This window comes from Podarcis raffonei, chromosome 16, assembly GCF_027172205.1.
Source record: "Podarcis raffonei isolate rPodRaf1 chromosome 16, rPodRaf1.pri, whole genome shotgun sequence".
Classification (NCBI taxonomy): Eukaryota; Metazoa; Chordata; class Lepidosauria; order Squamata; family Lacertidae; genus Podarcis; species Podarcis raffonei.
Genome location: NC_070617.1, coordinates 3,471,250 through 3,498,221, shown reverse-complemented (window position 1 = coordinate 3,498,221; position 26,972 = coordinate 3,471,250). Strand labels below are relative to the sequence as shown.

At 44.7% G+C, this 26,972-nt stretch overlaps 2 protein-coding genes and 1 long non-coding RNA gene across 8 annotated transcripts; 2 read left to right on the top strand and 1 right to left on the bottom strand.

Moving 5' to 3' along the window:
* Window positions 1-589: 589 nt before the first annotated feature.
* On the bottom strand, window positions 590-25,496 carry LOC128403647 (uncharacterized). 2 transcript variants are annotated; one of them, XR_008327988.1, is made up of 8 exons: window positions 25,394-25,496; window positions 23,198-23,302; window positions 19,049-19,173; window positions 18,087-18,273; window positions 9,991-10,286; window positions 8,833-9,003; window positions 2,076-2,251; window positions 590-782 (listed from the first exon to the last, which is right to left on the bottom strand). It is a non-coding gene; the product is annotated as an uncharacterized LOC128403647 (long non-coding RNA). The 2 variants fall into 2 exon arrangements; XR_008327989.1 differs by lacking the exon at window positions 18,087-18,273.
* On the top strand, window positions 3,343-14,430 carry CTSK (cathepsin K). Of its 4 annotated transcripts, none has more exons than XM_053368608.1 (8): window positions 3,343-3,435; window positions 7,428-7,560; window positions 8,086-8,208; window positions 8,888-9,043; window positions 9,787-10,005; window positions 10,103-10,268; window positions 12,886-12,991; window positions 14,159-14,430. In XM_053368608.1, exons 2-8 carry the CDS (start codon window positions 7,429-7,431, stop codon window positions 14,256-14,258), a joined length of 1,002 nt encoding a protein of 333 aa, XP_053224583.1. In that variant the 5' UTR covers window positions 3,343-3,435; window position 7,428; the 3' UTR covers window positions 14,259-14,430. The 4 variants fall into 4 exon arrangements, with proteins under 4 accessions (XP_053224583.1, XP_053224579.1, XP_053224581.1 ...); XM_053368604.1 differs by lacking the exon at window positions 3,343-3,435 and adding an exon at window positions 5,251-5,542; XM_053368606.1 differs by lacking the exon at window positions 3,343-3,435 and adding an exon at window positions 6,157-6,908.
* Window positions 18,218-26,972, top strand: CTSS (cathepsin S). Of its 2 annotated transcripts, none has more exons than XM_053368602.1 (8): window positions 18,218-18,328; window positions 19,071-19,212; window positions 21,189-21,311; window positions 22,366-22,515; window positions 22,831-23,055; window positions 23,599-23,764; window positions 25,425-25,527; window positions 26,503-26,972. In XM_053368602.1, exons 2-8 carry the CDS (start codon window positions 19,075-19,077, stop codon window positions 26,600-26,602), a joined length of 1,005 nt encoding a protein of 334 aa, XP_053224577.1. In that variant the 5' UTR covers window positions 18,218-18,328; window positions 19,071-19,074; the 3' UTR covers window positions 26,603-26,972. The 2 variants fall into 2 exon arrangements, with proteins under 2 accessions (XP_053224577.1, XP_053224578.1); XM_053368603.1 differs by having other exon boundaries at window positions 18,223-18,328; window positions 19,074-19,212.

The following is a 26,972-nucleotide window of genomic DNA, read 5'->3' as shown; positions in this document are numbered from 1 at the left end:
TACTGGGCTGCGGTTTGCATTTTAAAGAGGACTGAAAGATCTTAAAACCAGGTCCCTGCAAGAAACAGACTTAGCAGCAGCTCCAGGGCAGCAGAAAAAGACAAATCAAGAACTTCTTCATGTCTCACTTAACAAAAGGATGGCTAGTCTGTGACACTCCTAATGTGATTTTGTCATTGTTTAATGCATTTGTATATTGGCTCCCAGTTCATTTCTGAGCACAATTCAAAATGTTGGTGCTGACCTTTAAACCCCTAAACAGTCTTGGCCCAGTATACCTGAAGGAGCGTCTTCACCCCCATCGTCCAGCCCAAACACTGAGGTCCAGCTCCAAGGGCCATCTGGCAGTTCCCTCACTGTGAGAAGCAAAGTTACAGGGAACCAGGCAGAGGGCCTTCTCAGTGGTGGCACCCTCCGCAGTGGAACACCCTCGCTTCAGATGTCAAGGGGATAGACAACTGCAGACTTTCCAGAGACATCTGAAGGCAGCCCTGTATCAGGAAGCTTTCATGCTGGAAGCCACCCAGAGTAGCTGGGTGAAAGCAGTCAGAGGGGTGGGGTATAAGTAATATTTATTATTATTACTGTATTATTATTATTATTCCCAAATTGGGATCCAAGGCAGCTTACAACATTTGAGGACAAAAATACAAAGCAATAAAAACAAGCTAGTTAAAAGCAGTGATTATAATGCATCAGAACACGTTTAAAACTAGGTATTAAAGCACAGCCTGACCTGACAGCAGCCCAGTGATCAGCATCGCCTGCACCTCATGCTCAATCTAGACACATCAAAGAAGCGTTTCAATTAAATGCATGGCAAACTTTGTATGGGAAATCGGGTTGGCAAAAATGGAACTCCACAGCGCCATCTGGTGTCGCAGTGTTAGAATGCATAAGCAATGAATATAAAGCATTTCTTCTTTGCCAATGTAGCTGAGACCCTTGTTTCCAAAGGTCTGTTTGAACAGGAAGATTTCGCTCAGCCTGCTGGCGGAAAGAGCGAGCGAGGAGGGAGCCAGCCTCAGCCTGGCCTCTCTTGGGAGGGAATTCCACAATATGGAAGCAGCCGCAGAAAAGGCTCTCTCTTCTGTCATGCTTCTTATGTCGATGGGGTCAAGAGAAGGTGGTTAGACTCCAGCTCCCATCAGCGCTGGTGCTCAGGTTCTGCTTCTGGGATCCCCAATGGGGCACCTGGATGCCCATGGTGAGAACAGGAGGCCGGACTAGATGGCTACAGTATTCGTCTTATGCCAACAGCGGCAGCCTCAAAGAGGCCATAGCAGTTTGGGAGGTCTTGCATGACAAAACCTGCTTCCCTGGAAGATCAAACTTCTTGTGATAGAGGAAAGAAATGGCAGAACATACTAGGGACTCAGCCACATTAGTCAAAAAGCAACACTTTGAATGTGTTATGAACATGCAACACCAGATGATGCCAGAGAGCAAACAAATTTTCTATGCAGTATTTACATAGGTTCCCCCCCCCCTTTTGTTATAACGATTTAATTTCTGACATATTTATAGCGGTTTTTTCCTGTGTGTAGATCCACCCCAGGAAGTGTGGGACTGGTGCTCTGTTTGACACAACGTCATCTAACCTCACAAACAAATTAGAACGAAGGCTCCTGAAATAGTTAACATCATCTGACATCCCTGCAGACAGATCAGGATAAATGTTTGATAAAGATGTTGTCTGGAAGTGGCTGTATATGGTCACTGCCAGCTAGGAAGCCTTAATCCAAGGTAGCAACCATTGCTGGACCTTGGCACGTCAAATCCCCCCTGTTAATTAATAATTATGCCTTGTGTAATTCTGTCTGCTCTGAAAATCAACTGCTGCCTCTGGCCTGATCTGCAAAAACAAGCAACCCATGGGCAGCTGCCAGATGTTAGCAAGAGTCATGCATCGTGGGAAAGGGAGCCTCTTTTGCACGTGCACCTGCAGGTGGGGGCGACTGACATCTTAACTTTCCACATGGTTTCATTGTAAATGCACCCAGGTGTTATTTTCTGCTTCTGGATCGAGTCCTGCTTCTGAAACATGTCCCCCAAAGAGATTTGGGCCAACCAACCTGGTGCTCCCAGCTGTGCTCTACAGCCATATTGGCCAGGGGTTATGGGAGTTGTAGTCCTCAAACATCTGGAGGGCAGCGCATTGGCGAAGGCTGGATGTAAGCTGTTTGCAGTTAGGCTCTCCTTTGAAAATCAAAACCTCTCTGGTTTGCTGTGCTGCCAGAATTGTAGTTTTCTGCAAAAAGAGCACATTCCTGATGTGAAGCTGGTGACTCAAGTCACATCTTTTCATTTAAGATCTCCCACCTCCTAGTTTTCCTTTCTTCCCACCTAAACTTTTTAAAAAAGGATGTAATTCAGTTTTGCATACTTAAGCTTGATTTCAGGGGCAGGAGACATTCTTTTCAGCCCACAGGGGCCAGATCCCCTCGTAGTAGTAGTAGTAGTAGTAGTAGTAGTAGTAGTAATAATAATAATAATAATAATAATAATAATAATAATTTTATTTATACCCCGCCCTCCCCAGCCAGGGCCAGGCTCAGGGTGGCTGACACCAAATATGAATTACAAGAAATTACAATAGGGAACCTTTCAGGGGCCACATGCAGTGGTGGGCAGGACCAGATGCAATTGTGGGAAGGGCTGAGAACATAAGTAGGTGGAGTCATGGATCTGACTCTTACCATGCAAGGCTATATTCAAATCATGCAAAACTCAGATATTTCTACACCACCACCACTCAGGAGAGTCCTGAGACCACATGCAGCCCCCAAGCCCAAGGATTCCACCCCTATGGGGTATTCATTTATTTGTTTGTTTTCTAATTTCTGTGTATTGTGTGCTGCCCTCTCCCAAAGCATCCATGGCACCAACACAACATAAACCCCAAGCAGCCATTGTGAAGAAAAGCAGTCTGAATTCTGAATTCAAATTCTCATTAGCCTGGCTTCCACTTCATTTGCTTGGGAGCCAGAACATTTTGTGTTGCTAGATGTGACTCTTGCCTTCTCTGTGTCATGTGGGGCCTTACGAATCTCCAGCTGGAAATTCCCTGTTATTCATACATATACACACATGCACAAGCATTGACTTATGACAATTTTTAGCAAATCAAAGTGAGCTCAAGGTCAACTGCTCATCGCATTCCTGCTGCTGTAGGTTTTGGTGCCCTGTGCCTGCCCAACCCAGAATTTGGAAGGGATGGGGCTGGGAAATAACAAAACCAGCTCCAAATCAATCCCAAAATCTCCTTTTCAAAGCCAGCAGGAGAAACAGCCTTGATTGAGATTCTACTCTTTTATCTCTGCAGCTCTGAACACTCTGAACAATCAAAGGCAGCTTGCAGAAATATTTGAGAAGGAAAACGCAAGATAGATCCTCACAATGCCGCTATGCTAAATGGCAGAAACTCAAATAAAGGTGTGTGGGTTGTGTCGTACGAGGCCATGATGCTCTGGGGCAAGCAAGCCTTAATTCATTTCTTTATTCTTATGTTTATATCCTGTCTTTCCTCCAAGGAGCTGCAGGCAGGGTCTGTGGTTCTTTCTCCCTCTCCCCATTTCATTCTCACAACAACCCTGCGAAGTAGGCTAGACTGTGAGACTGGCCCACAGTCGCCCAGTAAGAGCTCTGTGGCCAAGTGGGGAGTTGAACCCTGGATTTCTCAGGTCCCCCCAGCCTAACACTCTAACCAAGGCACCACACTGGCTCCGAGGGAGCATATCAAAGATTTGTATTGCATATCAAAGCGGGACCTGAGCACAAGTACCGTCTCCCCTCCTGTGGTTTCCAGCAACTGGTATTCAGAAGTATTGCTGCCTCCAACTATGGAAGCAGAGCATAGCCATCATGACTAGCAGCCATCAGAAGTCTTCTCCTCCATTAATTTTATCTTCTATGCTGTTTAACACCTACATGAAACCACTGAGTGGGGTTATCCAGAGTTTTGGAGCACATTGTCAGCAATATGACACTCAGCTCTGCTTGTCATTTACATCTGCAGGTGAGGCTGTGGATGTGCTGGACCAGTGTCTTGCCTCAGTGCTGGACTGGACGAGAGCCAACAAACTGGAGTTCAATCCAGATAAGACAGAGGCACTTTTGATGGGTGGCTCCCTAGACTGGATGGATGGGAGGTGGCCCGCTCTTGATGGGGTCACACTCCCTCTGAAGGAGTAGGGATGCAGCTTGGGGGTTCTTCTGGATCCATTGCTGTCACCTAAGACTCAGGTGGCCTCGGTGACACCGAGTTCCTTCCACCAGCCTGGGTTGATGGCCCAGCTGTGCCCCTATCTACTCCAGTAACCTACTAAGCACGTTATACGTGGGGCTGCCTCTGAAGACGGTTCAGAAACGTCGGCTGGTACAGAATTCAGTGGCCAGGTTGTTCACCGTAGCAAGATGGTTTGAGCATATTACAACGATCCTAGCCTGACTACACTGGTAGCCAATTAGTTTCCAGGCCCAACTCAAAATGCTGGTGTTGACCGATAAAGTCTGAAACGGCTTGGGACCGCGATAACTCTAGGTGGACCACCTCTTCCCATATGAACCTACCGAGACCCTGTGATCATCATCAGAGGCCCTCCTCCACAAGAGATCTGGAAGGTGGAAACACAAGAACAGGCCTTTTCTACAGTGGCTCCCCTTCATTACATATCTTTAGGCACCATGCAGAATCATTTCACTTCAACCAGGCCTTTGGCTGATTAAACATTCTATAGCTTTTAAAATGTGTTTCTGGAAGGGGGGGTTCTCGGTCTGTTTTTGTTTTATTATGTATTTTGTATTCTCATTTTGTATTTTGTTGTTCTGAACTGCCCTGCGATCTTCAGATGAAGGGTGGTATGCAAATTAATTAAACAGCAATAATAAATATATAATAATAATAATTTGTCTAATCTTCTTTAAAAGCAATCTAGGTTGGTGGCCATCATTGCCTCCTAAGTTTCACAGTTTAACTATGTGCTGCATGAAGAAGGACTTTCTACTGTTCCTTTTGTAAAATGGGGTTTGTGTTATTTGCGAAGCGAGTTTAATGTTTTGAAAGTACCTAGCAAATTTGTTACTTATTCTTTATTAGGTTACAGCTAACTAAGCTGTACTCAGAGTAGATCCATATCCCTCTGCTCTGAGCAGGAGTAGCACTGGATTGGAAACTGTTTTTCCCACCCACTTCCCGTCAGAGCTGAAGTTCAGCCTGAGCCAGCTGGAAAAGTGATGTGATCTTTGCCAAAGGATCATGTGAGGAAGTTGATCCTCTTCCCGCAACCAGGCCTCCCCACTCCCAGCCCCCCTCGTTCTCTTACCACGGGTCAGTCTGCAAACCTGAGTAAACTTTGCCTGAGACAAACAGCCCAGATTTTCCACCGCCTGGCTAGACTTCCTCAAAACCAGCTCAGCATAAAGCCAAGCAGCCCGCGGGCATTCGTCCACTCAGTTGCAATCTTTGGGTATTTTAAAAAGCAACTTCTGCCCTGCAGACCTGCCCTTGCAAGAGAACTTCAGTGGCTGAGTTTTAACTCAGGTAAGACAGCTGTAGAAGAGAGGGGGTGACTGGTCTACCAATTTTGGTTTCTGCTTTTTTCAGTCCTCTGCATCATTTCATGATTTATTTATTTTAAAAAAATGCATTTTAGCATGTATTTCAACTGATAAACATCTTTTTGCATGCAATTTTTGCCTAATATACACATTGTTTGCAGGGAATTTAACATAATACATTTGGTTGCAGTTTTCACTAAACTGCATTTTTATTCATATGAATTCTTATACTCGTTTGGGAGATTGGGGTTGCATATCATAGAATCATAAAGGACTGTGAGGATTATCTAGTCCAACCTACTGCAGTGCAGGAATATGCAGCTGTCCCTTACGGAAACTGAACCTGCAAACTGGGCATTATCCACACCATGCTCTAACCGACTGAGCATCAGAGAAATGCATTGCAAAATCTGGAGAGCGGTGAATTTTGAAGGATGGCTGTGTTTCAGTTTACGTGTTGTTTTGAGAGAAGCACAAATTATGTGGGTTTGCATTGAAACATGGGCCAAATCAAAGATGTCTTCTCCATCAACTAGACGACCCTTCTAGGGCGGGAAGTGGGTGGGGAAAACTCTATGATCCTATGATCTATGATCCCTTCATCCCTTATTAAGGCTCAAACCTTCCTTAAGGCTCAAACCTCCCATCAACCCTAACCAATGTCACCGATGGTCAGCGATGGTAATCTAGACCTGCATCATCTGGAGGGCAACATGTTGGCCATCACTGCTACAGCCTTGCGGTGGTTTGTCAGTCATCTAAATCAGGCATGGAATGGGGGGACCTTTGGTCCTCTGCAGATGTTGCCGAGAGACTCCCTCTCTGGCAACCTGGAGATTTGCTGCCAGCCAAGCGTCAACAGCACTGAGCTAGATAGACCCAGTGGCCCGACTCAGGATAAGACAGCTACTTCTTACGTTCCTCTTTAAATCAGCCCTTTCTTCAGAACCATGAGGACTAGAATCTTACTTTATTTTGGGGGGTGGGAGGAACAAAAAATCCTCTGAAAGATCTCCTTAGAGGCCCAGTCCTATCTCTAGGAAGGGCTGTGAAAGGCTCCTGTCTGAAGCCCTGAACCTACAGGGTTCCACTGAGATTTAGCTTGCCCCAGTTTTTCGGTTTATTTTTTTTACTCCCTACAGAGCTGAACAAAGGTAACCAGATCTTGGTTTTGCTGAAAGTGATGACGTATAGCGCTGTTTAGTGTATTAATGGGAACCAGCTGTGGCGCTGCACGTGACTCTTTTATCTTCCTAGTCCTTTCAAAGGACGGGTTTTGGGGAGAGAGAGGGGGGAAGGGGCTGTAGAAGACAGAAAAATAACTTGTTTTCAGCAGAAGTGCCGTCCAGGTAGGTTTTGGGAGGCAGCAGTCCAACGCCCCACCCGGTAGAATGAGGGGGGACCCCAAACTTACCAAGACCAGCTCACTTCTTTTTGAACTCGGCAAACTTTACCAATCTAAAGAGCTGGCCTTTCCTTCAAAGAGCTCAGGACAAGCATACGTGGTTTTACCCCGTCAACACCCCTCCTCGTGTTATACCTTACAATGACCCAGTGAGGTCAGTCATATTGGCAGATGAGGACTGTCCAGAGGTCCCACTCTGAGCTTCCTGGGTGGCTGGCTGGGTTTGATCCTGTGCATCCTTACTCCCAAATCAGATCCAGCATCCATTAAAAGTGTGTGGCTTCCTGCAAAGGATCCTGGGAACAGATGTTTGTTCCAGGTGCTGGGGATTGCAGCACTGTGAGGGCTACGCTTCAGTCCGCAGGATTATTTGGGGGAAGCCATGTGCTTTAAAGGGACGGTGTGTATGTGACCCGATACTTTCCTCCCTTCCTCATCCTTGCCCTCCTTTCTCCCATTCCAGGATGTTGTGGACCACTGTCATACTAGCTGCCCTGTTGCCAATAGCCAAGGCTACTGATGGCTCTCCTGACGGAATGCTGGACTCTCAGTGGGAACTCTGGAAGAAAACCCACAGGAAGGAATATAATGGCAAGGTAGGGGGACTGGGCAGCAAGGCGGGAAGGGGCATTGGCCCTCGCTGGTTCTCTCCCAAGGCAAGAGCTGCTGGCCTGTCCTGAGGAAGGGCACCAGTTCAGTGGCAGAACACCTGCTTTGCATGCAGAAGGTCCCTAGTTCAATCCCTGGCATCCCCACGTAGAGCTGTGAGAGATTCCTGGTTTGAAATCCTGGAAAGCCTCCTCAAATCTTTGCAGAACTCTAGTGGTTGCAAAATGGGCTGCTTTTTGTGCAGCATTGTGAGGAACAAAGATCTACCTCTCCGCTGAGACATTACCCCACTGTTTGGATCTGCTAGCAACAATTTGTTCATGCAGAGGGTATACCTGAAATTGTGCCCTTTGCACACAACAGAAACCGTTTCTGCTTCCTGCAGAACAGCAGGTGGTCAGGAGGGGTCCAGGTGAAACCTGGCTGGGGGGCGCTTCTGGACCAAGGGCCACCAGGGGTTGTCCTGTACATTAAGATATTGAACTAACCTTTCGTCTTTTTGTAACCTACAGATGGATGAGGTCTCCCGGAGGCTTGTATGGGAGAAGAACCTTAAATACATCAACACCCATAACTTGGAATTTTCTCTGGGAAGGCACACTTTTGAATTGGCTATGAACCACCTGGGAGATATGGTAGGTAGTGCTAGTGGTGGAAATTTGCTGGGGTCATCTCTGCAGCGAAATAATCCAAAAGTGAAGATTGGTAACCTTTTAACTTGGGTGGGGGGATGGTGGTAACTGCCAATATTTTAGCTGACCAACCCCTTACGAAAGGCTGACTTATTTTTACATCCACTTGCCTCCACTGCTAATCCGGCTTCACTTCTGTTACCCTCCACCACCTCCTTATAAATGTCTCCCTAGCCTCCAGTTTCGGAAAAGCCTAGTAACCTGGGACACTTCTAGAAGTTCTTTTTACAGCACACGTATGACGATTCATGTTTATGATGAATATCCAGGCTGTGACACGTGATCCTAATTTCAATACTATTTGCACCTGCAAGCGTTTGAGGCGGTCACACTGCTTCATTTCCAATCAGTGCGTATCCCTGTAACTTCTTGCTGAAATCCTGTAACTTTTCATACCACTAATGTTCTGGCGTTTGTTTTGGGTTATTTTGTCCCCACACCCTTTGTTGCGCCATCAGCCTGTCTGGGCAACAACAGCATTTGGGGGTAATCCTGTTGCGTACCGCTTAAAGACTACAGAGTTAAGCAGAATATAAATAGTTGGAAAAAATGAAGAATGCAACTCACAGAGTACAAATGCATCTATCCACCTTTCGCTCGCTCGCTGTTTTTCCTTCTCCAGACCAGTGAAGAAGTTGTTCAGAAGATGACGGGGCTCAAAGTCCCTTCCTCACGCAAACAAACCAACGACACCCTCTACATCCCAGACTGGGAAAAGAGGGTTCCTGACGAAATGGACTACAGAAAGAAAGGCTATGTAACTCCAGTCAAGGATCAGGTGAAAATCCTCATCTCTTTTTTCTGTTTACAGCTTCTTGCTGGGTGGGCTTTAAGTCATCCCTGCATGGCTTGTGATGCTGTCTGCTCCTTCCCTTTGGTCCAAGGATCCCACTTTAGACAAAAGGAGGGCCTTCTACACACACACACACACACACACACACACACACACACACACTGCACAGCACAGCATTGTCAAACTCTGGAATTTGCTCCCACAAGGGATAGTGATAACCACCAACCTGAATGGCTTTAAAGGATTAGACAAATTCACAGAGAAGAATTTTTTAGCTATTGTGTGTGGGTGGTTGTGTCTTTATGCTCCTTCAGAACCATGCCGGGCTCTTTCTGGAGGAAAGACACAAATAATAAGCACAAATAATAATAGCCGTTATCCTGTTTGGGGAGCCATGATAATGACTCCCAAATGATAAAGATAATAAAGAAGAATTGTGTTTCGGGAGCCATGGTAATGACAATAAAGAGTAATTCTGTTTGGGGAGCAATACTAATGATAATTAAGAAGAATTGTGTTTTGAGAGCCGTGGTAATGATAATAGATGCTAATTCTGTTTTTGGGAGCCATGGACTAATCCAATCATACTGTATACCCAAGGCAGAGATGCAGAAGACTTATTCACCCTGGAGCACAAGCAAGGCCAAATAGCACGCCGTTTTGGGGAAAGGCTGTTTTGATCACAACCGCTTCTCGTTTTGAGTTTATTCCCCCTTCTTTCTTGGCAGGGCCAGTGTGGGTCCTGCTGGGCTTTCAGCTCCGTGGGCGCCTTGGAGGGGCAGCTCAAGAGGAAGACTGGCAAGCTGCTTAACCTCAGCCCACAGAACCTGGTGGACTGCGTCACCGACAATGACGGCTGCGAGGGCGGCTACATGACCCATGCCTTTGAATACGTGAAGGAGAACCGAGGCATTGATTCGGACGATTCCTACCCATATATTGGCCAGGTAATGGGAAACCTGAGCTCCAAACCAAAACTCCACTGCTCCTCTGCACAATCTGCCATGCTCTGTATTCACCCTCTCCTGTTCATCCACCTTGCAGGATGAAAACTGTATGTATAACCCAACTGGTAAAGCTGCCAAGTGCCGTGGTTACAGGGAGATCCCCGAGGGGAACGAGAAGGCCCTGAAAAGAGCTGTTGCCCGGATAGGCCCCATCGCTGTGGCCATCGATGCCAGCCTGGCCTCCTTCCACTTCTACAGCCGAGGTAAGAGAGGATGGACTACTGCAGCAAAATGGCAAACAAAAATGCATAGATTGGGGGAAAGTCGGCATAAACATTCATAGATTCATGGCAATTACATAGAGAAAAGCATAACATTTGGGGAAATGGCATGCCAAACTGTATAAGGCAAAATATTACACACTTATTTTTTAATAATTAACTGCATTTATAAGGAGCTCAAGGCAGCATCGCCCTCTCCTCATTTCACCCCCACAGCCACCCCCTGTGGCTGAGGGGGATGCTTAACCCTGGTCTTCCTTGTCCTAGTATGACCCTCAAAGCTTAACAACAACAGTAGGTTGTTGTGCAGTAGGTTAGGCTGAGAGGCAGTGACCAGCCCAAGGTCACACCCAGGGACCACCATGTGGCCAAGTGGAAGGATTTGAACCCTGGTCTCTTCCAGGTCCTAGTCCAACAGTTCAACCACCACACCGCACTGGAGAAATGCACGATACAATTTTGGCATTTTTTTGCAAGGTGGACTTTTTTATTTTAAAACACATACACACTATGCAGGAAAGATCTGCAGTAGCTGAATTTAAGATTGGAAAAAGGAGCCACTAAAACTGACTAATTTGTCCATCCCATTTTGAGAACCACAGACAGAGTTTGCGATAGGCTAAACTGAGTCACACCCTGCCCCTTCTGGTTTCCTTTTTTTAAAAAAAAGATATTTATTGAAATTTTCAACTTTAATACATTAAAAAAGAATCAAAAAAGGAAAAACAAAAAGGTTTAAAAACACATTAAGTTCATAATCCTTATTTTTCTATAACATATTTCCCTGACTTCCCCACACCTCCCCTTCTTATATTCCAATTCAAAATGTTAGTTCAGCAAGTTCTTATCCCTAATTTTAACCTTTTTCTATTTAGTTAATTTTAAAAAAGCAATTTTGCCTTATCCAAACTTAAACACAATACTTATGCATCAATACTCGTTCTTAAAACATTTTTCTAATGTTGACCCAATTTCCCTTCCACAAATTCCCCAATTTTCATACAAATAACAAAATAAAATAAAAATAAAACAGATTGTAATTATACACCCTTTGGATTCCCAAACTCCACCCCCCCTTCCCGGTTTCAATCCCCAACAAATGTCCATCAGTCTTAGTCTACTATCAGCCTGGAGATCTCACGTCCAAGGCTCTTAATTCTCTCTCAATTCCTCTCTGCCGGTTTTTTTTATAGTCCTTAATATTAAACACCAGATCTCGGAGAAGCTCTGGCCCAACGGGATCCATGTTTCTTCCAGCCAGACCTCCATACTTAAAAGTGGAGCCCGAATCATGTTTCTTATTCCTTTCAAGTCCAAATGTCCCCAAAGCTCCAACTTCCACCTTAAGCAAATTTGTAATCCTTGGGTCTTCAGATCTCCACATGAGGAGATCTCTCCATTCTTCAATCTCCAATTCAAGCCAGATTTTCGACATCAAGTTCTTATTTTCCTTTGTAGCCATCATGTCAGGCCTCTGGCTCTCCTTTATCATCTGCAAAGTTACAGCTCCTCCTTCCTTTTCCTCAGGAACAACATATATCTCCTTCTCCACACTCTCAAAGCTCTCAAGTTTCTCTTTTTGTCCAGCTGCATGGGCTTCCTGAGTCAAATCCTTATCAAATTCAGTGATGTTATTTACTGTTAAGTTCAGAGTTGCAACATTTGTAGCCAAAACATCAATTTGGCCTTGTAACTTTCCCAAGAAAACAAAAACTTTGTCCAACCCAGCCTGAATTTTCCCTCCTCCAGCCATTCTTGTAATGTCCCAAATCCCCCTCTAGAGGGATTTTGGTAACTTAATATTCCTTCCAATTCAAATCCAAAAATCAAGTTAGTTTGTAACAGTTCTTCCTTGTTTTCAACAAATTGTAACCAAATTGTAACAAATATAGCCAGCAGAAACAACAGAAACAAAGTTCTCTTTTCCTGTCTTGACAGCTAAATTTGACAGCTGTCAAACTCTTCAATACCTCATCAGCAGGCTCTCTCGCGGAGCACTCCCGGGTCCGGGGGGGGGGGTGGCACTTCAGCTCCCAAGATTAGCTCTTTATCCTCCAGTAAGATTACTTATATTGCCAAATCGTGAAATTAATGTCTTTTACCAAGTAAAAAAGAAAGGGTTCTCTCGACCTTAGTTAGCAGGTCCTTGCTTTAAATTATTTACAAGACGGGGAGACGGACTTCCTGTTTGCGCCTTCCCCGATCGTGCCTAATTAAAAAAAAATAAAATTATTTCCAATTTCCGTACTACTCACGGGTTGTTGCTTTAAAGTCCAATTGTTCACAAAAAGAAGTCAGCGCTCTCCGACCATGGCAATGCGGCTTCACTCCGCAGGAGAAGCAGTCGACTCTCAGCACCGCGCCGCTCACCCTGTCCCCTGCTCCGAAGCCTTTAAAAAGGCTCCTTCACAGGTCGGGGGGGGCACAAATGGTGCCCGCCGAGTCACCAGGTTCACAGGCTTCACCACCTGTGATTTTTGAGGATCCCTGCGTCGCCGCAGCGGTCAAGACCCAATCCTGCGGAGCCGATTCCCTCCGGAGCTCGGAGGGAATCCGCCATTAGCCGATGGCGCTAACCTGGAAGTCCTGGTTTCCTTAGGTGTGTATTACGACGAGCAATGCGATGCCAGCAACATGAACCATGCTGTCCTGGCTGTGGGCTATGGGACTCAGAAAGGCACCAAGCACTGGATTGTTAAAAACAGGTACGTATCTGAAGTTTTCTAAAAGTATGTCCAAGAATGGTGGGTTGGAGGAGCTCTGATAGGTGGCTAAGATACTTTAACTGCGAGGCTGGAAGGAGGACAAACATCCACGATCTGTCAGCAAGTGTAACTCTGAGAGGGGTAAACTACAGTACCCAGAATCCTTTGAGTGAAAGAATGTGCTTCAAATGTGCTTTAAAGATACAGCGTGTACAGACCCTCAGTATAAGGCAGATTCCTATGTTTCTTCCACAGTCAGAGGCACGGATGCTTCTGAATCCCAATTGCTGCAAACCACAGGAGGGCTCTTGTGCTCAGGTCCTACTTGTGGGTTTCCAACAGGGATCTGGGTGGCCGCTGTGAGAACAGGTTGCTGGACTAGATGGGCTCCCAGTGGCTTGATCCAGCTTTTCTGATGTCATAGAATAAAAAAATTGGAGTTGAAAGGTACCCCAAGGTTCATTTAGTCCAGCCCCTTGCAGTGCAGGAATCACAGCTAGATCATACATCATGACAGATGGCCTTCCAACCTCTTTTTAAAAACCTCCAAGGAAGGAGAGTCCACCACCACCTCTCGTGGGAGTCTGTTCCACTGTCAAACAGCTCTTACTGTCAGAAAGTTATTCCTGATGTGGAAGCCCTTTAGAAATTTGAAGATGGCTCTCCCATCTCCTCTCAGCCAGGCTAAACATAACCAACTCCCTCAGCCGTTCCTCATAAGACTTGGTTTCCAGACCACTGATCAGCTTGCCAGGTCCAGAGGCAGTCAGTCTAGATTCCAAGGTTCTTGGGGGCCTTCGGTCGCTGTGAACACAGCTTGCTGGACCAGATGGGCCCCTGATAGGCCTGATCCAGCAGCCGGCTCTTTCGTACTCATGGGCAACTCCTGCACATCAAAATTGCATCTCTACACTCCTGACGTTCCTGGTCCCAGGCGATTTTGGCTTTTGAAAGCAATCACCACCACTTTAAGTAGAGGCAGGAAATGAATAGATACCCAGAGCAGATGAAACAAAACAGAAGTGACATCTCACCTGCCTGGTTAGCTGAATTTTCTAATGTGTTGGCTGACAGAGAATGTTCATACACGTTCTTACTTTTTCTCTTTCTTTCTTTCTTTCTTTCTTTCTTTCTTTCTTTCCTTCTCTCTCCCTCTCCTCCCTATAGCTGGGGGGAAGATTGGGGCAACAAGGGCTACATCCTGATGGCCCGGAATATGGACAACGCCTGCGGGATTGCCAACCTGGCCAGCTTCCCAAAGATGTGACCAGTCCATGCATGCACTGCCACACCAGAAGTGGCCCTCGTGTCAGCAAATGGCTGGCTTCCTGAGCTGACATTAAGGAGCACTAACAAGGGACTTCCGTGAAAGCTGTTTTGCTGCAATGATATAGGCAGTTGTCTGTGACAGCATATTAAAAAGCTTTCTTTCATTTTCATTTTTTTTAAACACAAAATGTCTCTTGGTTCTTCCTCTGCAAGAAAAATGGGAAACTTGCTAATATTAGGAACACATTCTCTCTCTACCTCAACTACAATGCCAATACAAAATCCAGCATAGATTAATGCAGATCTTTTTATTGAGCTGATTCTTGGATCCCAGAATGAAAATTTTCCCAACGCGAAAGAGCAAAGGTCTCTACACTTGGGTATTCCTCTCTTATCCAGGCAAGTGAGAAACGTTTTCAGAGTGTAAGGACACATCCCAGCAGGGCAACAACCTACAAGGGGAGGATGCAAAGCAGGGGCTGATGAGGGGTGTGTGACTTGGTCTTGAGGGCCAGATAGAGAGGGCTGAAGGGCCGCATTTGCTCACTGCATCGGAGCCTGAGGTTCCACATGCCTGGTGTGTGCAAATCAGGGCATCAGAACATCCTCAAGCAGAGAAAGCAGGAAGGAACACACAAAGTAGATCACTCAAGCAAGTGAGCCAAGCCACATCCTCCATGAATGACCAGTCCTGGTGAGGTGGAGCCCACAGTCAGGAGGGTGCAAGATCCAGCAGGTGTGCTAGGTCATATTTTGGGTATGAAGCAGCCCAGCAAGGTCCAGCAATCAAGTAAACAAAGGTGGTCAAGGACAGAACTTTAAGGGACCCAGAGAAAGCCCTAAGAGCAAGCGACTTGCTCAAAGCAAGTCTCAACGGAGTCCTTTTTATACTCCATGAATGCTTTTTGTGTGCATTATCTGTTTTGGCGAGCAGGGCTAGGGGGAGTGTGAGGCCCGGAGGTGAAGAGGTGGTGCTTCAATGAAATCTTGAAGGGGGCAGCAGTCTCTCGGGGAGGGAGTGGGGGAGTGGTCTCAGGTTGACTCAGTTGCTGCCACTGGCTTTCTATGTCTGGATTGCTGCTACAGCTATAAGTTGGGATCATAATGACAAAGAGGAATTGGGGTCCAGTCCATCTAGCATCCTATTTCCAACTCAAGTCAGCCAGGTGCCCCTGGGAAGCCCCCAAAGCAGGGCACAAAGGCACCAGCTGTCACCTGCCATCTGCCTGGTTTTCAGGGGTATAGTGCATCTGGACTTGGAGGTTTGATTTCAGTCTTGGCAATTGGCCATGGATTTCCATGAATTTGCTCAACCTTTTGGATTTTTGAAAAAGCCATGTGAACCAGTGGCCACCAACCAAGGTGGGGTGGGGTGATTTCCCAAAACTAGCAATGCCTTGTGTCAAAGAGCTTTCTTTTGTTCTGAATTTACTAGCAATTAGCTCAGTAGCAGATCTTCTGCTTTACATGCAAAAGGTCCAATGTTCAATCCCTGGCATCTCTAGGTGGGGCCAGGGAAATGTCCCACCTGAAACCCCAGAAAGCTATTGCCAGTCACTGAAGACAATGCTGAGCTTGTTGGACAAACTGCCTGACTCAGCATAAGGCAACTTTCTCGGTTCCTATTCAAACTGGCCGTTTCTTCAAAACCATGAGGTGGTTGTTTTTAAAGGAAGGGCTGTAGCTCCGTGACAGAACACCAGCTTTTCATGCAGAAGGTTCCATATTCAAATCCTTAGGGCTGCGCTCCTAAGTGAGATTCAAGTACCAGTCCTGAACATGAGTGGGAAACAAGCATGCCATCCTGTCCTTCGCTGCAGAGAGCAAAACTTCTAGACTTGGTCCAACTTGGCCTGGCTTTTTGAAATGTTTACTATTTATTTATTTATTTTAAAAAAAAATCTATACCACTATGCCATTTAAAAAGAAACCAAAGCGGTTCACAGCAATGAAACCTAAAACCATAAAATAATTTTGTTTTTTTGTTTTTAAAAAAGAGAGTTAAAAACAGGCATCAATTAACCATTGTACAATGGCATATTCTTAATTTCCTGCATAGGCCTGGCAGAATAGAAAAGTTTTCAGCAGGTGTTTAAAAGTTGGCACAGAAGACACCCTGGTTTCTTCTTGTTGTCAAATGAGCCTTGCCCACTTGGGGGATGACCAACATCATTCCTGCAGATGATCTCGGCGATTGAACTGGGATATATAAGGGTTCAGGTGGTCCCTGAGGTTTCCTGGACCTGAATTGTTCAGGCCTTTGCAAGTTAAAACAAGGACTTTGAACTGTCTGCATGGGTGCAGAAAGCATCAGTGAGCCCAGGAAGAAAAAACTGGCAGCAGCTGGGTCAAGTTTTGGTTCTCCTTTCTGGTGATTACAGGAAGGGCATCAGCTGAATTTTGTTGAGTGCAGTGACTTGGGCCGCTTTCAACTCAAGAGTCAGGCCCCAGTGCATACGTGTGGGCGAAAGAGGACCTTTCACTGTGGCAAGTATCAAAAACCACTTGTTCCCTCAGCCCAGCTGCTGCTTGTACAGCAAAGCCAAATTCTTACAGTCTCTGGGTTCGACATGAGCCAGCTCTCTCCATGCCACACTAAAATTAAACCAGTTTATATTTTCATGGCCCACCCAATTCCAGGGACTCCTTCCTGCTTCAGGTTTTTGAGAAGGGCTAGAGATATTTTACAAAGGCTTCTCCACATTCCAGCAAAGCCAAATGACTTCTTGCCTGACCTCCTGATTGGTTTCTTTAGCTGTGATTCCTGCACTGCAGGGGGTTGGATTAGATAACCATTAGGGATTCCTTCCGACTCTACCATTCTGTGATTATAGGCTTGGGAAGCCTGGCGGGATCAGGCCAAAGTGGGTATATGTTACTCAGAATCCTGCTTCTCACAGTGGCCGCTCAGATGCCTCCAGAAAGCTTACCAGTGTGGCTGGATGCCAACAACCTTCTCTCACTGTCTCTCCCCAGCAACTGGCATTCAGTGGTAGGCTGCCTCTAGACCTGGAGGCTTCATATAGCCATCATGACTCACAGCTTCTGAGAGACGTCTGTATCCTAAATTTGTGCCATCTGTTTACATCACCAATATCAAACTGGAAGAAGGAAGAGTCATGGCTCAGTGGAAGAGTGCATGGTTTGCAAGCAAAGGTTTTGGGTTCAATCCTTGATGCCACCAGAAAGGGCTGGGAAAACACCTCATCTGAAACCCTGGGGAGCTGCTGCCAGTCAGTGTTGACAGCACTGAGCTAGATGTGCCAAGGGTCTTATTCAGTATAAGGCAGCTTCCTCTGCTCCTAACAGATTGACTCAGGGAGGACAGATCTGTTACTGGTTACTTGTACAGTACTAGTAACTTTACTTGTTTTACTTGGATTAGGGATGGGGGAAGAATTTGGATTGGGTCACATTTTTCGGTGAGCAGATATTAGTGAGGACTTAAAAAAACCCCATTGCAATTGATGCACAAATAATTATAAACTAAATTCAATACAGGAAAAAGAGAGACACTGAGAGGAACTGAAATTGACAGATTCATCCATTTCTAATTTGGCTTGATCCATATCATCTATCCTTCAATGTGTTTCACAACTAGTTTAAATCTTAATAATATAGACACACATCCAGTGGGGGAAAGCAGCCCAGTAACTGGTTGTGTGAGCACAATTTGTGTAGAGAGAGATGCAGATGCAGAAAATAAATGCAGGGCATCCTGTGAAGTGGAGAACCAAGCTAAACTTTCCTTGTTTCATAATCTCCTAGCAAGCCTGAAGATGTAACAAATCAATTCACAGTCATCTTGCATGCTCAGATTGCTCACCATTGTAATGAAAGCAAGGCATTTCCTTTATTGGGGTGGGGAGGCTCATGTGACGTTGAGCATAAGAAATCGAAAGTAGCCTTTTTATCAACAGCATGCAGGTGAAGCAGGAGCAGTGTTGGTGAAAGGTTCAGCTGGAGAAACAACATAAGAAAGGGGCTCCTGGAACAGGAAGGCTTCTTACACCCTAAAGAAGAGGTCAAGAGAGAACACCCAGCCTCAGCCTGCTGAAAGACATCCAGGTAGGTATTTACAAGGAGAGACTTGGAGAAAGAGATTTTTTTCTCTCCTTTACTGATCTCTTTCGGAGCAATTGAGGAAGTAACTTTATTTTTTCTTTTAGAAAAGGGTGCAGGTCCATAAGAGAGGAGGGCACCCTCCAAAAGGCTGAGATACACACACACACACTATATACTAAGTGGTTTAGAAATGCTTTTAAATAAGTAAAATAGGGGTAACTTTTATTAGGATCAACAACAACAACAATAACAAACCCCATACACTAAACTGTGGCCAGCTTTTAGATACTGCAGAACTCTTTATTGGGGGAAATGTTATGGAAAGGGGAAGACTATTCAGGCGAGGTAGGTAACAAAAGGAAAGTTGGAAAAGGAGGCTAGAGGTTGTTGTTAATTTTATTTAGTACCTGCCCTTTGCCCTAAGGTCCTAGGTTGCTCACAGCAATTTAAAAAACAACAATTTATAGCATATTAATATGTGAGGAATAGGGTGGGTCCTAAAATATACACATAGCCACAAGGGCTGGATATAGACTGAGCTTACAATGAAGACTGCAAGCTATGTTTCTCCCAGGTGCTGAAATACCAGATTAAGAACATAAGAATGGCATCCCAATCTCCAGGTGGTGAGAGATTCCAGGGGTTCCAGGTGCTTACCCAGGGTTCACCTCACCCTGGAAGCCACCTGTCTTATCGCCATGACACCAGCAACCCCGTACTTACCAGCTTTCTGTGTCTGCCTCAGCAGGATGGAACTGTGGGCCTGTGTTTTCCTGGCATTTGCTGCTGCTGCTTCATCATCATCTGCATACTGGGAGAAGGACCCCACACTCAACAGGCACTGGGAGCTTTGGAAGAAAAAGTATGGCAAAACATACAAAAATGAGGTATGGGCACAAGCTGTCGGCATTGGAGCTTGGGTGTAGAAATTCCAGTACAGCTTGGAAGCCGAACACCTTGCCAGTAGAACGTTTTGGCTCCCGAATGTTGCAAACCCGGAAGTGATTGTTCCCGTTTGTGAACATTCTTTGGAACCCGAACGTCCGTTGCAGCTTCTGATTGGCTGCAGGAGCTTCCTGCAGCCAATCGGAAGCCGTGCCTTGGTTCCCAAACATTTTGTAAGTCTAACAGACTTCCAGAATGGATTCTGTTCAACTTCCGAGGTACCACTGTAGTTGTAAGCCCCACCAGTTCTAGGAGCAAGCAAGTAGCAGGAAATCAAGAGGTGTCAGAGGGTTGTCTCCAATGCTAGTTCTACTCAGGGCAGACCCACTGAAAGCAATGAACCTAAGTTTGTCATGTCCATTAATGAGTCTGAGTAGGACTAGCACTGGATACAACACAGAGATGGATGCCATCAAGGGCTAATTTAGAACTGCTTTCCAGAGCCTTTTGAGGACTGAGTCTGAGGAAGATGCTTCAGCAGTTGTGACCCTACAGTTGGGTAGAGTGAGGCAGTTACCTCTGGTAGCAGACATAGAGGTGGTGATGGTGAGAAGCTGCTGCAAGGTGGTGGGAGGACACAGCTGTGTGTGCCACACAACCCACCTAAGATAGGCTACTGCTGTCAGTGTGATAAAGACTATGCAAGTCCAGGTGGCCTCTGTACATGGGGTGTAGTGAGGGCACCATCTTGTCCGTCCCCATAGACAGGAAAATGTGCTTAGCATAACCAAGTCTGGGTCAAATGACTGAGCCCACACAGAAGGCTTTGAAAGCCTTAAGACAGAGTAAAATATGGAAATGGTTGCAAAGAGTGCCGGGTGAGCAGAAGAGTGATGAAAGGGCAAATGTAGAGGTTCAAGGGGAAAAGAACGCCCTGTGATTCCAGGGGTATCAGGCCAGGTCTGCAGCAAGGCCAAGTAGTCAAGGCAGCTGGAGTGAGAGCCAAGATAGTCCGGTCTGATAATGGAGTAGGGGAGGCAGACTTGGGGCCCTTGAGATGTTGCTAGATCCCAGTTCTCACCAGCCCCAGCTGCTAAGTTCGGGGAGGCAGGCACTTGAGTTCCTCATTCCTGTTCTGGAGAATATGAGCAGACATTAAGTGGATCTAACAGTTGTTTGATCAGTTAGAAAACTGAAGCAGAGGGCAATAAACGACACATATCACAATAATAAGTATAAACTTCTGCAACATCCTCCACTATGGGCTGGCTGTGGGCAGAAACCAAGAGGCCCAAAGGACCGATTCTGTTTGTATAGATAGTAATCAACAACTCTGATGTAGTGGGATACTTAGGACTCATCCATACTTACCTTTTGCCCTGTGCTTTTTAGGCACAGGTCTACACTTTCCTATTTCCTCATCTGTGTCTGAGCATTTTCCCTCACCTGCCACTGTTTTCCCCAGGAAAACCCCATCTTTAATGCTGAATCAGAGCAAATGGTAATTTGGGCTTTCTGTGGACTGACGTTTGCTGATTCAGCACTAAGTGTAGATGTGACCTTAGTTGCAGGCATTGGGATGAGTTTGGGTTCTGTTTGTATAGATATGGCAGTATTGACCCAAACTTTAAATTGTAGGGTGAAAACAGTCTTATGTTAGTTTAAATAATAAATACATTTTGGTATGTTTTCATTATTGATAGTTTGCCTTATGACAACCTTAAAATGTTATCATCTTCACATAATCAAACCAAGTGATTTGTGTGATTGTCGTGTTATGCTTTGAAATGATGTAGCATTTGGTTCTTATTGGAATCATGTATCAATCAGCATTTTTGTTTTTCTGTCGTGTGAGCCACTTCCAGCACATCTATATGAAAAAGTTGCATATAAATTTATAAAATAGCAATGGTAATAATAATAGATAGTTTTCCCTTCATAAACAATGTGAGCTTCTGCATTTTTCCTTTTTTTTAAGAAAGAGGAAGGTGGTCGACGTATGACTTGGGAAAGGAATCTGCAGTTTATCATGTTGCATAACCTCGAACATTCGCTGGGGTTACATTCCTATGAACTTGGCATGAATCATCTGGGGGATATGGTTAGTAAACGAATGTTTAACATGATTGATGGGTATGTTGGTAATTCTGTCATATTAGAACAAATATGCCACTGATTGAAACCAAATAACTGAAACTGGTTGAATCAACTTTCTGCTGGGATTGAGGAAAACTACAGCAATAAAAATTAGAGAGAGGTGGAAAATTTTTATTTCATTTCTAGGGCTCCTCCTAAACATTACTTTTTAAATGTGAAATAGGGGAGGGGAGTCCAATTCATAAGTAGATTTCAGTATTAACATTTTCATCTTACTGAAGGAGGGTGCTTTAGCTGTGTTACAGAGCTAGCACCAAGTCGTAATGGGTTGGATTTAATGAACTTCAAAATCCCTTCCAACTGTGAAATATAGTATGACAGCATAATTCTGCATATTACTAGGGATGGAGGAGAGATGCAATTCAGTATGCATTTAAAGGTGAATCTATGAAATTCACACCTTCCGAAATAATATGCTAACTAAAACAGGTATCCTCCGAAATCTGCACTTATGCGAATGTTGTCATATAGTTCTCCAATGAAATAATGTTTACAAAATTGCATATATCAGGGGTAAAATGTACTGAGAAAGGAAGATGTGAATGAAAATAACACCAGAGAAATTGTTTGCAAAAATATGTACTGTAGTAAACAAAACATATAAAAATGTGTTTATTAGGAGGAATTTGATCTAAAATGCTAATGAATTTTTATGAGGATTTAAAAAATAAATAAATCACAAATTGCTTGCAAAATGTGGAGAACTGAATTTAATATTGGAAAAATGAGAAACTAAGAGAACCCAAATTGACAGGTCCTTCCATCCCTAGTCCTTACCCACCTGAGGGAATGAACCCTTTACAGAAAAAATGTGACCGATTCTTGCTTTTTATTAAGTGCATCTATGTTCCTTTATGCATCTTATTGAAATCCATGAAAGTTTCTATGCCATAATAAAATTGGTAGTCTTTAAGTTTCCACAAGACTCTTGGTTGCTTTTGCTTCATGAAGCTATCACCTAACACAGCAACATCTCTGGAATATGTTCCTTCATGTAGACCAGTGAGGAGGTGACTGCTATGTTGACTGGCTTGAAAGTTCCTGACTCACGCATGCAGAATTCAACATATTATGTGCGAAGTCTGGGAGTCCTCCCCAATGCTGTAGACTGGAGGCAGAAAGGGTGTGTCACAGATGTTAAGAACCAGGTAAGAGAGGGTCTTTCGGCATTTCCAGACCATCACTGTCTTTGGGTGGGATTCAGTCACACCTCAGCAAATTCAAATTGTGCAGTTAAAGCTGATTGCAAGGACTTGCACAACAACCAGCTTCCAGAAAAATCAGACTTTTTGCGATAAGGAAAGTAATTGGCAAGTGCACTGGAAAGTGTGGGGAAATGCCTGCTACAATGTTGTCTAATCTCTCCACAAACAAATGAGAACGAAGGCTCAATGAACGGGTCATCTGGAACTTAGCAATTTCTTCCTTTGAAACTGATTCTGATAGCTTCCTCTCCATTTTAGGGTGCATGTGGTGCATGCTGGGCCTTTAGTGCTGTTGGGGCCCTGGAAGGCCAGCTAAAACTCAAGACAGGGAAACTGGTGTCTCTCAGTGCACAAAACCTTGTTGACTGCTCCAGTAAGTATGGAAACCATGGGTGCAATGGAGGCTACATGCGGGCTGCCTTCCAGTATATCATAGACAACAAAGGCATTGATTCGGAAGCTTCCTACCCATATGAAGCCAAGGTTTGTATCATTTAATTTAGATTGAATGTAAACATAAAACACTACAGAGTGCATCTGCAGATTTATTTCAGAATATATCCTGTCATGATTGCTAGCAAGGCATTAGAGACTGTTGCAAATAAATTACATTCATTGTACTTACTTACAAAGACGTACCTCTTCTAAGATGATCTTTGCTTATTGTATGCGTGCATCATCTGAAACAAAGTTGTTCTTTCTTCTTCTTCAGAAATATGATTGCATTCACCTGAATATTTTTGTAAAATAAAACCAGTGCCTTAGTTGCGAAATCAGCTAAAATTATTTGACTTATTTAACTAAGATATAGATTAGATATATCTAATATCGTTATAACAACATTAAACAGGTCAGCGTAGATCCAGCCCTGGTGTCAGCAGTAGTCACTACTGCACACCTTTTAAAAACCTGCTACCCACAAGGCAGGCCCCTTTGACCTGATCCAGCTACAGAGTTCTTCTTAAGATCTTATACTGTTAGAGAAACTCATGGAGGAAAAGCAACTTTATCTTCTTTTTCTTTCAGAATGGAACGTGCCACTACGACCCCTCTGCACGAGCTGCTACCTGCTCTAAATATGTTACTCTCCCATATGGAGATGAATCTGCCCTGATGGATGCCGTAGCCAATGTTGGCCCTGTATCGGTTGGTATAGATGCAAGTCTAATGTCATTCTTCCTGTTTAAGCGAGGTGAGTTCTACTGTGCTTCCCTGCAAATATACTCTGGACAGACTCATTGGAAATCAAGGGACACAGAGAATTCTGACGGAATAGGAGCAGAAATAGCCAGCTGTTCACTTACTTATTTGTTTCATGTCTGGAGTGGAAATCCAGCCAGTAAATACAAACAGTATTAGCTGTTGTTGTTTTCAGTCTGTGAACGATATATACAGTAATTGATGACTCTCTCTTCTCCACACCCCCCCCATTTTTATTATATTTTGTTTGCATGGAAATGAATGGCCTTCACATTTACAAGTAAAGTCACTTTTTTTGGAAGCCGAACTGCAGTGGAACCGAAACAGCACTGCGTAAGATGAACATGGGTGTGCACCAAAATCAGTGCTTTCTTTCGTGCCCATCAAAACTAGCTTAAGTCCACTAATTTCAATGGGTCTACTCTGAGTATGGCTTAGTTGGATTCAACCCTCTTTGGCATGCAAAGAAGCAGACTCTTTTGCTATCCCAGTGAGGTCAGCCATTTTGTGCAGGCAAGTTGTTCAGACAGGGCTGATTGTGTGTGCATGCACACAGATTAATGGTCTTCTGAAAGCCGCAATTTTACCTTTCCTTCAATAAATTATTCAACTGTGTGTGATCCTTGACAATTCCTTGCTGTTCTCTCCATAGATACTTTTCAAGCTTTCCACAACCTTGACCCATTTTTAACCCCAAACAGGACCCAATGCAGGACCCACTATGAACAAATAAATTATGCCTTGTATTATTCTCACGTTTACTGTTGGCCTGTCTAGAACTATTCTTCCCTCTCTTTTGCTTTGGTGTACTAATCTCCTTTTCTCTCCAGTGCTGATGTGACCTACATTTAGTTGGTCCTGAACCTCACCAACTGAATACCAACAGGCTACATAACTTCCCAGGACATTACTAACATTTTCTCAAAACTCCCCCTTACCAAAACACCAATGCCAAACTTGGTAAGGAGTTAGGTTACTACTCTAGTATTATTACTTCCTCCCCTCCTCCAATTAATATCACATTATGATTTTACCTTTGCATCTTTGATACCTGCTTCCCCCACTGTTGTTTGCAGAAGGGCTGTAGCGCAACAGTACAGCACCTGCTTTGTATGCAAAAGGTTCCAGGTGCAATCTCTGGCGTCTGCAGGTAGGACTGGGACAGACCCCTGCCTGAAGCCCTGGAGAGTTGCTGCCAGTCAGTCTAGATAATACTAAGCTGAATGGACCAATGGTCTGAATTGTTATGAGGCAGCAAAGGCTGGCCCTGCTATTTGGCAGAGTGATGCAGGTGCCAAGGGCAACAGCAACCCCCACTATTTCCCCTAGGTTTCCTAACTTAGCCTGCTCTGTGCCCACAAGGCTAGCCTGACACTATAGTGGAAGATGTTAACAGATAACCACTGCTGAAGTAAGATTCAACTACCAACCTGATCAGATTCTGTACATGGGATCAATGGGTGCCATCTCTTCCTTCTCATTTGGCAGCCCTGAAGGCAGCTTCCTGTATCCTCTTGGTGGAATATAGCACATTTTGTTGACCCTAAACTAGGAGGACTATTTTTCAAGAGCAACTTTGATTTGCTTCAGTTTTAAAAATGTACCATACGCTCATACACACCTGAAAGTGATTCTTTATCCTTTTTATGTAGGTGTATATGATGATCCAAAGTGTTCTCAGCATATAAATCATGGAGTCGTCGTAATTGGATATGGAACAGAAGAAGGCAAAGAATATTGGCTTGTGAAGAATAGGTAAGGATACCCTTTAGGGAACCAGCTGCTAAGCCAGCATTGTATATCAGTGAGTCCACTGCCCATCCATTCTGAGACACTTTAGTCTAAAACAGGCTTCCTCAAACTCGGCCCTCCAGATGTTTTGAGACTACAACTAATCCAGAATGCGGCAGCTAGACTGGTGACTGGGGGCAGCCACCAAGACCACATATACCAGTCTTGAAAGACCTACATTGGCTCCCAGGACGTTTCTGAGCACAATTCAAAGTGTTGGTGCTGACTTTGAAAGCCCTAAATGGCCTCGGCCCAGTAGACCTGAAGGAGCGTCTCCAACCCCATCGTTCTGCCCAGACACTGAGGTCCAGCGCCGAGCGGTTCCCTCCCTGCGAGAAGCAAAGCTACAGGGAACCAGGCAAAGGGCCTTCTCGGTAGTGGCGCCCGCCCTGTGAAACGTCCTCCCGTCAGATGTCAAAGAGATAAACAACTACCTGACATTTAGAAGACAAGCTTCAGGGAAGTTTTTAGTGTGTGACATTTTAATGTATTTTTAAACTTTGTTGGAAGCTGCCCAGAGTGGCTGGGGAAACCCAGCCAGATGGGCGGGGTACAAATAATAAATAATAATTATTATTATTACAATTCCCATCATCCCTGACCATGGGTCCTGCTAGCTAGGGATCATGGGAGTTGTAGGCCAAAAACATCTGGAGGGCCGAGTTTGAGGAAGCCTGGTCTAAAGCATTGTTCTTCAACCTTGGGTGCTCAGTTGTTGTCAGGACTCCGTGTTTAGCTAATGGGAGTTTTAGTCCAGCAACATTTTGGGGCCCAAGTTTGGCCCATGTTACTGGAAGCATCCATAACATGAGATAATAATGCTACATGATAATTATTTTTAGTTCCTTACTGAGAATCGTAAGACCTTTGAAAAGCCCCTTGTTCACAATGAAAGTGTTAATTATTCTCCTAATGTCTCATTCTCTGTTATTTCAACAGCTGGGGTCTAAGTTTTGGCGATGAAGGATTCATTAAAATTGCAAGGAATCATGGGAATCGCTGTGGCATTGCCAGCCAGTGCTCCTATCCACTAATCTAGAGAGGATTTCCAGCTCACAGTGGATTGTTCGTCACTGAAAGAACAGCCCATTAGGCAACTAATCTTTAGAGTTTTTAAAAAATCAAACTGCTCTGTTTTAAGAAGAGTGATTGGTCTCCAAAGGCGAGGTCTTCCTGTCAACTCCACCTGGTAGATCTGAGACAAGCAGCCAAAATGATGATTTATCCTGGTTTATCTTGGTATTTGCTAAGCATCCCTTGGGCGCTGTGGGGCTTAATCAGTTAATAATGTAATGTCTGTAGTCTTGCTCTGAACAGCCCAAGCTTTATGTAATTGCCGGATAGTATCACTGTTACAACCTCAAGGTATGTTGGAATAAAAGCTGTGTCAGGTAAACACAGAAACAAAC